This window comes from Dendronephthya gigantea, unplaced genomic scaffold (genome assembly GCF_004324835.1).
Source record: "Dendronephthya gigantea isolate DGI-Jeju-01 unplaced genomic scaffold, DenGig_1.0 000159F, whole genome shotgun sequence".
NCBI classification, from domain to species: Eukaryota; Metazoa; Cnidaria; class Anthozoa; order Malacalcyonacea; family Nephtheidae; genus Dendronephthya; species Dendronephthya gigantea.
Window position 1 is genome coordinate 298,920 of NW_021163169.1, and position 13,896 is coordinate 312,815.

General features: G+C 35.2%; 1 protein-coding gene across 2 annotated transcripts; it reads left to right on the top strand.

The window, feature by feature from the left end:
* Nucleotides 1–1,078: 1,078 nt before the first annotated feature.
* Nucleotides 1,079–10,437, top strand: LOC114537532 (inactive hydroxysteroid dehydrogenase-like protein 1). 2 transcript variants are annotated; one of them, XM_028558580.1, is made up of 11 exons: nt 1,079–1,253; nt 1,627–1,673; nt 2,044–2,119; nt 2,311–2,421; nt 3,397–3,455; nt 3,751–3,795; nt 5,271–5,305; nt 6,440–6,521; nt 7,756–7,821; nt 8,203–8,349; nt 10,234–10,437. In XM_028558580.1, the coding sequence occupies exons 1-11, from the start codon at nt 1,106–1,108 to the stop codon at nt 10,336–10,338; spliced, it is 921 nt and encodes a 306-aa protein (XP_028414381.1). In that variant the 5' UTR covers nt 1,079–1,105; the 3' UTR covers nt 10,339–10,437. The 2 variants fall into 2 exon arrangements, with proteins under 2 accessions (XP_028414381.1, XP_028414382.1); XM_028558581.1 differs by lacking the exon at nt 7,756–7,821.
* Nucleotides 10,438–13,896: the final 3,459 nt, after the last annotated feature.

Consider the following 13,896-nt stretch of genomic DNA (forward strand, 5'->3'; position numbering starts at 1 on the left):
CAGTGCTGTCAGATGGCGGGGACCTGCAGTAGCCAAACGGGCAAGTGATGAAATCCAACGTAGGTGGATTCGAACTAGTTTTATGCCCCCAAAAGTTCGACTTTGATCTAATGTATGGAACACATACTGCGCCTCGCGGGCATGGGAGGCACTGGAAACTAGAGTCTACATTCAATCCTTTTTGAGGATGTCACAATTTTGTAAGTTTAGAATGCTATTGGCATGCACCACAGAGGTTGTATATCCCACAAATATATGCTGATATATCACTGATTGTTGCATGGTTTTCTTTCAAATATACGCATAATACTAACTGTATAGTTTTTTTATGGCTATTATTTTTTTGTGTGGTAATTTCTCCGCCATTCTGTCTACACTCTACACTCAACATTGATAACTAATGTATTAAACGACATAACTTTTTTGTGTAAGTTTAATATCGCTGTAAAATCATTAAATAATATGTATTTGGGAGCTACGTATGAGAGGGTTTTTAATACAATATACACCATAACGCTGTATCACTGGTAAATGCAAATTGGGCTCACAGACTGCATGAATACCTAACATTGGAATTTGGAAAACATTCGCCTCCTCTGCAGGTATCTCTAAGTCTAATATATTAAAGAATTCATACCCGAGCCAAAATATTAATATTTCTTTAATAAATGAAAGATGCCTGCAGAGGATATCAGTAAAACATTTTGTGCTGGGCCTCTTACGCCCGTTTTATTCTGTAACTTCACTGAAAATGGCGATTTTTAAATATTGGCAGGCGTGATATCGCCTGTATTTACGGTACTTGCTTAGTGACGAACCATGACGAATCACACACAGCAGGAAACAATGATGGTATTTTGTGCTTAGGGACTAGGGCTAGAGCCTAGAGCAGACGCGAGATTGAGTATTCCCAATCTCGGGCCAGTTGTGTAAAACTCTTTAACTACATTTTGCACAGTTACACCCTAGTTAACTCAGAAATACACGACTCTAATTGGCCAATCCTGTCCTTAATTAGCTACAGTTAAAAAGACAACTGGTCCCAGGCCTTGTAAGCGCGCGGTGGTGAAGTGGAACATTTCATTGATTCATTCCGAAAATCGAAATGTCTTTAGTCTCCAACTTCACATGTCTTGTCGGGACACTCTATATATTTTATTTGTTGTCGAAATTTCTAATGTGGGTTTTTGAGGTGCTCAAGACAACATTTTTTGGAGGACACTTTGATATCACACGTTTTGGTGAATGGGCAGGTACGCTGGTACAGTATCTTAGATTGAAAAATATGGAGTAATATTTAATCAAGTCATATTATTGTTCTTATTAGAACAAAAAAATTAAGAAATTTAAGCTTATCATCGTTTGAGATGTTGGCAATGTGAACTTGTATTTTGGATTTGTACTTTTTACTTCTCTATGCATGATTAGGCTATATAACTGTGTTGTTGTTAATGTTCAATATCTGTTATATAATTTGCTTTATAATTATTATGTACTTGTAACATTGGATGATATTTCCATAAAACATGGGTGTTTGATAATACTTTATACCAGGAGAGAGACTATTTGCTATTTCATAGTATATTTACTATAATAATAACACTATTTTTAAAACTGTATTAATAGTGGTTACTGGTTGTACAGACGGCATTGGAAAGTCATATGCCAAACAGGTAGAGTACATACTGTGCATATAGTAAAATCATTTGGTAACAATTCATTACAATCCAGTTATATCTTTATTAAAATATTAACCCATATGGTTGATAAATCTTCAGTAGTTATACCGTATCTTATATGCATGTACATATCATGTAAATATGGTGGCATAGCCAGAATCACTAATTAGGGTGCCCATATTAATTCATATGTTCGTGTTACCAGACTGTAAGACAATCAAATTGAAACGAAATTAAACATCCGTAGCATGAATATATAAATATTGCCTCCTCCCCTAATTACATGCTGGCTATGCCACTGTCTAAATATGTCTCCTTGTAAAAATTCTTTTAAAATCCAGTTTACCATAAAAAAATCTTTCAGTTGGCTGCCAAAGGTCTGAATATCATATTGATGAGCCGAAGTAAGGAAAAACTTACCAGTGTTGCTGCTGAACTTGGTGAGTTGATAATAGTTTCACCCTACTTATATATAACATCAGGTATTTTCATTAAACATACATATCACATATTATAAACATATGCAGAATTGTTGGTGTTTCCTCTCAATGGCATGCCTTAATTTTAATAATATTGACTATGATATGAGGATTTGCCCCTACTATTTCTATCTACGTACCTTTCTCTTCAGAAAATGATTACAAAGTGAAAACAATGATAATTCAAGTCGACTTCTCCGGGGGTCATGAGATATATGAGCCAATTGCAGAAAAACTGGAGGGCTTTGAAATAGGTGTTATAGGTAAGGAAATCATACAGGCCTTTATATTTTTGACCGCACCCTTTGTGTCATGAGGTAAACACTTGAACATACATGACAATTTGACAATAATTATATGACAAATCATGAATGAAGGTATAGTTCATATACTGAAAGAAAAAGAGCTAGATAGACATATCTGATTAAAGTTGGCAAAGCTATAAAGGTGGGATATCACGTTTGGCAAATTTTTCAGAGCTCTTTGAAGAACTCGTTCAAGCATATAAAAGAATTATTGCAAAACGTTGTGAGATGAGGTCGTATGTTCATGAAACGTTTGTGCAGAGCATGGAGTTTGGTTCTAAACAATGACGATGATTCGAAATACAAAATTAAAAAAGTCAAATATATAAAGTGCTACATTTATCAGCAATATTTACCATTTTTTCTCACGATATGTCGTGTTCTCGCTTCCTGGACGCAACAGCGGTGAGACCTAAACTAAAGAAAATTAATATAATACATTCATTCGATTATCTCGGAGCCTTTGTTTATTAGGAAATCGTGGGCTCGCGCAATGAGATTGTCATTTGTCACGCGATATTCAACATTACATTAAACATTAAATAAATTAAATTATGCAGGAAGATCAACGTGACATGGTATACTGATGTCCAAAAAGGCATCCATATTTCGTATAGTGTATTATATTATAACATGGCGGTCAAAATGAACTGCTTAAAACCAGTTAAAATGCTCTCAAATGAACGTAACAACTGTCGCTGTAACAACATATACGAGTAAATATAGGCTTAATTACATCATTTACATGCTAAGCTATATGAAATATTAATATTTTGTTGATCCTCTTGGCTTCGATGTCGCCCCCCCAATCGTTTGAGAAACACCCCCCCCCCTCCACTGGCATATTGTATAAGTACCAATTACATCGTGACACACAATATCACAATATCAAGAATTTCACTCTGATTATGAACAACTTTGTAATTTTTTTAGTAAACAATGTTGGTGTCGCTGTTCCTTCTATTAGTTACCTCCACGAATTTTCAAATGAAGTTAGTTCCAATATGCTTAAAGTTTTCAGTTACCATTACTGTATATATATAGATCAGTGACTTCATCTAGCAAGTCAGAGCAGCAGGTCAGTGGAAGCAGCTTGAGTACCTTCAAAACTTCTAAAATGCTGAATCCATGCTTATTCAAATATTCATGTTTACTTAAAATCACCATGCAGACGAAACTTACCCGTGAATGAAGATAGTATTATACAACTGATCAGATTTGCTGTTATTTCATGACTTTATAACTTTTACTGCTACTTATAAATTAAATTCCTGCTATGTTTTTCAGGTTTTGTGGAAACAGATCAATGTGAATGTAATGTCTGCTGTCATGGTAAGTAATTCAGATGGACTGAAGGAATTAATAGTGCCTCACCTTACAAACGATTAGAGCAAGTTGACGAATTAAATAGTCTAATGGCTTTAGTTTAAGCCATATAAATTATATTGTTTTTATTCCGAAAACCTTTTTTAAAAAGGCACTGTGAAGCTAACAGCAAATGTCAAAAGTTTTTTTTAAAGGGTCTTGACTTTGGAGTGGAATCATACACACTAAATTCAAGCCAGGAACAGTTGAAGAAAAATTAGTCAACTATCGGTTCTCCGGCAGGAATCCAACCTACGCTTAAATTGCGATGCGGGTGCGCACAGAGCACTTAAGTGTAGGTTCAATTCCTGCCAGAGGACCGATAGTTGACTAATTTTTCCCAATTGTCCCTGGCTTGAATGGACGAGACTTGCCCTTCAGCTTAATTTTTTATTGAAATAACTGGAAATAAATCATCACAGCTAGAAATATCTTACTTAAATTAATGCAACTCCAAAGTTTGGCTGCGAAATTTTGTAAAATACGGAAAATATAGCCATGCGAAGTTTGCATATTTTGTATACTTTTGTATTACGTGCGGAAATTTGTAACTTAAACAGATTCAGATTAAACAGAGGATAAGTTTGATTTATTATGCATGGAAGCAAATACTTAATGCATAAGATATAGTTCAGTCTTTCACAAAATGTATTACAGTATTTTCGAGCTTTGGCTTATTCACCTAAACACTTTCCAACAACCTACTCTAGAAGGGTAAATTTTGTACACCCAGCACCGGGAGTTTGTCTTTTCAGTGCATGATACAAATTCTATTGGCGTTGCTTTTGATTATTCGTTTATCATTACATGTTTACATGTTTAAAATATTTTATGGCTAGATCTAGAATAATACTGCGATTATTCGTATATTATATATGATTCGAGTACTTTACGATTTAGAAATGGTATTATCTTCACAGAAATATTCATAACCAATGGACGACTTGCGCTTTAGACAAATTTTTGATCGAAGTAACTAGAAGAAAATAAATCATGACAGCTAGAAAGATCTTACTTAAATTAGTGCAAATGCAAAGTTTGGCTGCGAAATGTTGTAAAATACGGAAAATATAGCCACGCGAAGTTGGCAAATTTTGTATACTTTTGTATTACGACCGGAATTGTGTAACTAATTTATATTTAGTTACACATTTCCGCACGTAATACAAAAGTATACAAAAATCGACAACTTCTCGTGGCTATATTTTCTGTATTTTACAAAATTTCGCAGCCAAACTTTGCATTTGCACTAATTTAAGTAAGATCTTTCAGAAAATGTCCTTTTTATTGCCGAGGTAAGAAATTAGTCTAAAGCGCAAGTCGTCCATTCACTTTTTCACAACTGCCAAGTCCAATGTTAATATAGTTATTGAAAATAAGGGCTGAACGCAAAGAAGAAAACAGGATCTAATTTAGGACAAAATTCTTTTTATGATCTGTAGATAACAAGATTACTTATTCCTGCAATGGTTGAAAGGTAGAATTTCTATTTTTATTAAATGCATGTGGTACATTTCGCAAAATGTATCCTGTGTCTACTAAATGAATTTGTTTCTTCCGAAAAATATAAAGTAAGTTTATTGGAACGATCATTGTTTCTTAGCGAACTTCTTCGCCAGCGGATTAAGCATTGCATAAAATCCTTAACAAAATGCAACACGGAATTCAACTTGAATTTCAAGATGAAAACTTGCTGTATATATTTTTACTACAATCTGCTCAAATACTTTCATTGCCAATGCCACGTTGCAACGTCGCTAGACGCTTATTGAGCGGGGGGGGGGGGTGCATATTCGTATATTCGTCTATGCCCGACTGATTTCATGTGTTTGCTATCGTTTGCACGGTCGTACGAACATGGATATACAGTGGGGGTCAAAAGTCTGAGTCCAGTCGTTAATTTTTCTTAATTTTACCATAAATGATATCTTGTGTGTTAGAAATTGGATTTGTTGATCCGAACCTGCGCATTATATAATTATATGATAGTAATGCCTCCCGTATGTTTTCTCGTTAATTCTCATGGTGTTACAAGTTGTTCAAGAAATGCGGATTATTCTTTTTGTGGTAAAAGATGGCAAAAGAGGTTAGCGAAGGAAAGAGAGGGCCTGATAATCGAAATTAACAATGAAGAGATGAAGTTGCACGTGTCGAAGGAAAAGTTGGAAACGTTTCGTGAATCAGGTTCGTATTCAATCGAATGATTATGTGGGAGACCAAGAGCTACCAGTGCGAAGGAAGATTGGACGAAAGTATAAGGAAAACAGTGGACCTTAAAAATGTTGGAATAGAATTAAACCAGTAGTGCTAACAAAACTGGTTGACTCTATGCCAGAAAAAAGCAAAGCTGTTTTGAAACATAAAAGAGGTCAATATTAGAACAGCGCCAATTTGTGTTAAATTCTATAACATTGTACGCACATGAACTGCGGTCATTATATCAATTTGGCAAAAATCATATTGAGTGGAGTCAGACGTTGACCCCCACTGTACAGCTTCCCCCCACTGTACAGCTCCCCCCCCCCAATTAACCTTCTAGCGACGGCCCTGATGACATGCATATAATATTACATAGAACTGCAATCTTAACTTCTTATCGTAATCAATTTAGGAAAAAAGGAGTAATTATAAACATATCCTCCTGTGTCGCAGTTCGACCATTCCCTCTTCGTGCAGCATACTCTGGCACAAAGGTACTGTAAAGACTTCATGAAACCTTTTTCTAAGAAATGCCCACAGTTTTCGACTTCAGCAATGATATTTATGATATCTTTATATTATTGATAATATTAAATTTATTAATAATATAATATTAATAAGATAAATTTTATGCTATTTATTTGCAACAAGACGCCTGTTCTGGCGTTAACTCCGGCGCACGTGCCAGTCTTTAATATAGAGCTTCTGAACATAAACAATACAGTTCATATTCGCATTTAGATACCTTACGAACCTATAAATGTTCGATCGCGAAATTCAGAAGCACATCGTACTTTAAAAAGTGTAGAAGTTCAATTGTTCAAAAATGTAAATAAACCGCATGATACATTCGCTTTGTCTTACACTTTGCCTTTGGAATTCGCGCTTATATAGTTATATTAAATCTTCAATCCTGTGCAAACTACGACGTGTCAACGCGCCCATACACGACCACATCATCTTGTTAAACGGCGAAATAGCAGTGATATTATTAAAATAGGACCAGAATCAACATGTATTAGTATATTCTGACCCCAATTCAATCTAAACTTAATCGAACAGCATGAAAAGAACGGTTTATTTGTTCCTCTTGGAGGAATTGCCGTATCATGCGAGCGAAATCGAATCGCGCATCGGAAAATTAGCCAAAGCTGTACACCACAACTCTTGGGAGATAAGACTAGGACATAGATAAATACGGTCACATACACGTTTCAAATACTAGAATGTTTCGCGCCATTTCAGACTTGCGACGACGAAAAATAAAAAAAAACAAAAAAAAACAACAAAACAAAACCGAGGCGAATTTTCAACTCCGTCGCTGACGCCGGAGTAATAATATTGCTATAGATCCATTACACTGACGTCATAATCATTAATGGTTGTCTTTCAGATGTTTACTTCCTTCACTAAAAATAGTCGTTACGCGAGCGATGAATGTTTATATGGGGGGGGGGTCAAAGTACTTAAAAAAGCAAAGTTTCTCACACGCACTAATAAATATTTCTGTATTTTGCCCAAAATTTACGTTTTTGCAAAATTTATGCTACGTTAATTTCTCCTCCAGATGCCTAATGTTACGTCATGTCCAAGGAGTCTATATGAAGATTATAAACTATACTGACTTTACTGTTTATAATCACACATGTGTTCTATAGTATAGCCAGCCCTTTTTTATTACAAAAACTTAATTTAAATTTATAACATGTCGAATATTTTTTACAATAGGCTTTTCTGGACAAATTTTCTAAAAGTCTTCAAATAGAATATGGTGACAAAGGTATCGTTATCCAGGTATGCAGGCGAAACGGGAGAACGAACTTAACGAACACGAACTAGCTCCCATCGATTCTCATCAAAATTTGAACGCTAGCGATAGTTGCAACTCTTATAAACTCTCATCAATTCTCATTCTTGTTTGCCGGGACTTAACAACATTTTGATATAACTACAAATAATATCAAAATATATTGCACAGAGCCAGCGCTAAAATATGAATTTGGACCGCAAGAAAAAATATAAATCTATTATTTACCAGTTTAGTGGGTCCGTATGAAAATTATAGACAAATTTTTCCCTTTTTATTTAAATCTGAAAACATTTGGATATTTTGGCTGGCAAATGTGCGCTGTTTTTAGTAATTCCTTTTTTATGTTTTTTTTTAATCATCATCAGAGTGTATTGCCATTCTATGTCGCCACTAACATGACTGGTATGAAACCAGGACTATTTTCCCCAGCTCCAGACGACTACGTACGTGCTGTGCTGAAAAAGGTCGGAATTTCTTCAAGATGTTTTGGTTATTGGCCTCACGAGTTACAGGTGAGTAAAAGATAAGATTTTTTATACGAATGATGAATGATGAAATACTTTTTTTCACTAGCTAAAAAGTGGCCATTTGATTAGTTTGACGTACGATTTTCTCCACTACCAAAAGTTGACAAATGCCAATTTGTTTTCATTTTCGTCCAGAAATTTCATTTTCGTCCTGGAAATATAAGACTGAGACTCAAAACAGAATTTTAAATTTTCGAAACATTTCTCTTCTCCACACATAATAAAATCCTTTGCAAAGATATCTAACTTTCATTGAACAAAATTACGAAAAAACTCAACAGTAATAAACAGTAGCGTAGCCAACCTGACAATTTAGTCATGCTATGCTAATATTTTGGTGTTCACTGGCTGTGAAAACAATGAATTTTTAAAGACAATAATAGTTATAATAACTTAAAATTAACATAACGGGACAAAATCGTCGGTGGCCTGGTAATAGGTATGTTTCAGTGAACTCAAAAAAGACTGGAACGCTCACTCTCTGACTTTCCCTCATTAATGAGTGAAGCCAAGATGGCGGATCATAAAGCCTCTCTTGTAGGTATGATCCAGGCCTCGGCGCGAAAATTTCAAAGGTAAATCATAATTGCCGCCATTTAACCTAACAAATTTCCGCGCGGAGGCCTGGATCATACCTACAAGAAAGGCTTCATGATCCGCCATATTGGCTTCAAACTTCCGACAGAGCGAGCTTCCATTCTTTTTTGAGTTCACTGGTATGTTTATCGCTTCCGTTTCAACTACAAGCCCTACAGGAGGTGGCGGAAGTTTCCGAGACTGGTGAGCTCTGTTTTGTGGGCAAATTAAAGGCATGCAACTGATATAAACAATGACACTTTTTTGGAAAAAATAGTGGCAATGTGCTACTACAGCACATGCCGATTTAATTAAACCAAAAGTAACAAATTGTAGCTAATTGTTACAGCGTTCGTATTTTAGTACAGCACAGAAAAGGAGGGGTAATAAAAAAGGCCCACGCCAGCATAACTACTTAGAAATTATCGCAGCTCACAACCTAGAAAAAGGGAGGGATGGTCGGGTGAAAGCTTTCGAAATTGCTTCGACGACAGTCGGGTATATAATGACCTTGAACTTTTCGGATCGCTTTATGTACGTACGCTGACTGTGCACGTGAAACATGCTAAATGCACGTGAGCTGAATATTACTTAAATAATATTCTAATTCCGCTAGGAATAAATCAGGAGAGCACGTTCTCCAAAACGTAACAAAGTTTCCCTGTACTCAAATCTAGATAGGCAAGTTTACAAACGAGTTTCTCTCCATTGCTCTACGCGGGAGCTACCCCGTATATAGCTAAAACCTTTGATTAGTTTAAACATGGATAGTTAAAAGTGATTTTATTATCCATGATTTTAATTATAATATGTGTAGATAATAACTCTTAAATTCTTGTAAAACACATTGTAATTCATTTTTATGCGACGATGTGTTATTAAATCTCAATCAATCAATAAACTATATTCAACTCTATTTGGCAGCCATTTTGAAACGCATTTGTTGCTATAACTGAAATCATTGGGTAGAGTCACCGCTCCTCGCAAGAATGATTTTCATTGACTGAACTTTACAATACATTTCTGTTTCAACTTTCAACCAATAGCATAGCTTCGTTCTTTAGAAAGCATAGAAAAGCATTATCCAATTGGACGAAAGCTTTCGAGCACTGCAACACGTCCCAAACCATTAGCGTTACCAGATTTCGTCCCGCTGTATAAATTTATTATAATTATTTATTTCTTGAGTTCACAGTCAATGAACACCAAACTATTAGCATGGCCGCAGTTAATCGTCAGGCTGGCTACGGCACTGGATTCTTCCTTATTTTTAATTGATATTTTGTTTTTAAGGCGGTTGTAATGAATTGGCCGATTTCTAACTGGTTAATTCATAAATTTATAATGAAATTTTTATTGAAACGTGTACGACTGGAAGATGCAAAGAAGAAGTCCTAGCTTATAATATGTATACGTAGTTTTGTTTCATTAATTAAAACGAAATTCCTCCTTGTTGTAGCCAGGGACCCGGGTTGTATCAAGCCCGTTTAGCTTAAACGGTGGTTAAGTTCAAAATAAAAAGTCTATCGTTTTATTCAACAAGCAAACTAAATGTTTTTAACCTTAATATAAAAATACTGTTTACAGCTACATGTTCAGTGCATAGCTAATATTCAAGTTGACTCAAGCCAAGGCTGGTTTCCACTCAGGAAAATTCTCCTTTGGATCGGACAGGACAGGAAAGTTTCTTTTGTACAAACGCCGCCTGAGAACTCACAGACAAAGGAAATTATCCTGTCCGTTCCGATCCAAAGGAGATTTTTCCTGAGTGGAAACTAGCCCTCACTCAAGAGAGATACAGGAGTGTTATTTAATTTTGACTTATCCACGTGCACCGGCAGTGGCGTAGCCAGCACCGATAATTGGGGGGGCCCATATTCATATATTCATGTTAACAGACTGTAAAGACAATGGATTTGAAAAGAAATTAATCCTGCGTATCACGAATATATGAATATGGGCCCCCCCAATTATCGTTCTGGCTACGCTACTGTGCACCGGGCTTGATACAACCGGCCCCAGCACGATAATTGGGGGGCCCATATTCTTATATTCATCTTAATAGACTGAAAATACAATTTATTTGAAAAGAAATTAATCCTGCGCATCAGGAATATATGAATATCCCCTCCCCCAATTATCGTGCTAGCTACGCCATTGAATTCTACTGTTTAACGGAAAATATTGTGTATATGTGTGTTTATGTTAGTAAATGTGCGTGTTTATCAGTGTGTGTATATAAACGACAGAAAATATATTTACTAGGTATATAATGCGTGGAATAGGTAGTAGACAGGATGAATGTACAATAACGTAAGATAACAGGAAACGATCCTAAAGGTATTAAACCAGTTGTGTAAAACAGTATTGTAGTTAGATTTTTAAAATGAGATATAATTTTTCTATTGTTAGGTTGTTAATCGGATTGGGTTAGATCGTATATGTATAAGTCGAAAGTGAACGAGTGTAAAATTAGGTATCGTTGTTTCAATGTTTCTAAAATAAAGAGAAAAGTAAAAGCAGCGTGTGCAGGTCAATTTACTGAACCCGAAGCCAATGAATTCTGCGTCATCTATTCTGAGGCATCTAAAGTTGACAAATACGAACATTTCTTACGATGGATGACGTTTTCTTGGCATTTCGAACACTCTGTACAAATCAAAATCCCTCAAAATTATAATTGCATTGAAAGTTGCAATGAAAACAGTGCATAACGTCAAATAATATTATATACTGTTTATTATTTATTCAAAATAATTCACAGCCTCTCATGGACTTATAGCAATATGCGAAATCGTCGTGTCCCACGTGTGACGTCATGCATGACGTGCATGGTAAACATCTTGCGCAGATACATACACATGTATGCCTAGCGTATCTATTTTTACGGGCTGCTAACATGAATAATTATATATGTGAGTGGTTCGAGTAAAAACCAAATCTTATAGGCACGGAATATGCAGTGGCGTATCTATGGGTGTGCAGAATAAATTACACAGCTTAATTTTATATTGGTTATAGATCTGAAAAGAATATTTTTACATTAAAATCTACCAATGTGATTCCGATTTTAGGCTGCAGTAATTTATTTTGCACACTCCTATATCCGCCACTGGAAATATGGAAAGCATGAGGTTAAAATTTTTAGTTGGGCAGGTATAGCTGTATTTGCCTTTCAACTTTATTAATCTTTAGCTATTACCAGACATAACGAATTTTCATTGTTAAATATTATCCCAGGTTTAAAAGAGTGCAGAAAAAAATGTCAAAAATGCTATATTTTCCAAATATGATGTTTCTGTTCTCATGAACTGACATGTGACCGCTATGGTACATCCATAGATGCATACACGATGTATCAGGAAAAATATACAACTTAAATATTCAAGAATAGTCTATCTTTTCTGATCGAAAGAAAGCGATAATTCATGAATATTTAAGCCTCTTATAGACGAGCAAGTTTTCTATGACAAGTTTTGATTGGCAATTGCACGTGTGTATGCACAACAATTTTTTCTTTGACAAGCTTTATTTGCTCGCTGTGAACGTGCCAACAAGTTTGCTTTGACAATTTAGTTTGCAGCCAGCGATGTAATCGTACAACGGACAACGTGAGCGCGCTATTGCAAATACTATAGACCGCTGGCCAACCGCATAAAAGTGCTGATATTATGTGACAAGTTTTCTTTGTTGACTCATACTGACGAGCGAAATTAGCACTTTGACAATTTTTTATGACAAGATTTAAAATTTGCTAGAGAAGAAGCTAGGATATATGTCAAAGTCATTGTGATTGAGTTGCAAATTTAAATATTGTTATCCATATCTGTAAATTGTAATTATCGGTGATGAAAATAATTTGTGGGTAGAAACAAAAAATGAAAAGAAGTCATAATACTGACAAAGCATTTTCTTTTTATGAAAATTGACCAGAAAAATTTGATTAACTACTGCAAGATCAACTACATTTTTTAACTTTCTTTTGTGTTCAAGTATACAGCTGAAGACATCAAATCGTGATAATTAATTTTGAAAACATGAAAACAAGGAAAACTTGAATGACATTCAGTATGATGCATGCAAACTATTCAAATTTAATCATTTTTTCAAAAATAATAAAAAATAAAAAACAGCTTGAATTTCACAGTAATTACTAAATCTAGTAATTACTTTTTTGAACAAACTACATTTTGAATACTTTTAGGTTTTTAATTCGGTAAATTGACGGATCAAGGGGTAGTCAGAATAAATTACTACAGCTTAAAACGCAATCGCTTTGCGATTTTTATTTTAAAATATTCTTTTTTAATTCTGAATCATAACCAATAGCGTGAATTGCATGTTATTAAGATTTTTTGAATTTAAAATTTAGCTGTGTAATTTATTCTACTACGAGTACATACGTATATGCTCCAAAGTGCATTCAGTCTTACGATGTTTCGAAGGTTTGAACCGTTGGCCATTTACCGATTTTCTTCAACTAAGTCAAATGCTTTTCACGTGGGAAAGCAGTCGCGGTAATCATAGAGGAAGACAAAAGGTCCTTTTAAAAGGGATGTTTTCTAAGAAATGTATCTCAGGATTCTCAGCATTTCGGTTTCAATCTTAGAAAAATCGCAGAATCCCGAATCTTGGAATCGTAGATCCGGGAATAAAAGGTCCGGGAATTAGGAACCAGGAACTTGGATCTGAGATAGCCGGATAGAAAACCGAAATCAGATAAGTGAGATAACAGCATTGCAACGGCATCGCAAAAGCGTAGGTTCATTTCCTGTCGGAGGACCTATAGTTTACTCATTTTTCCATCAACTTTTCCTGGCTTGAATTTGAAGTGTGTATAATTCCACTCGAAATTAAGACCCTTTGAACCTCTACAAATAAAATTACCCATTTGACCGGATATCTGAACAGTTTATATGGCGAGAACGGGCCGGCGAAAATACGTACTTTGAAATA

Bases quoted from the DNA above. Each gene is read 5' to 3' on its own strand.
- LOC114537532 (XM_028558580.1), top strand. From the start codon at position 1,106: ATGTCTTTAGTCTCCAACTTCACATGTCTTGTCGGGACACTCTATATA. The intron at 2,422-3,396 runs GTAAGGAAATCA...TAATTTTTTTAG, and splicing joins CTTTGAAATAGGTGTTATAG to TAAACAATGTTGGTGTCGCT. The intron at 5,306-6,439 runs GTAGAATTTCTA...TAATCAATTTAG, and splicing joins ATTCCTGCAATGGTTGAAAG to GAAAAAAGGAGTAATTATAA.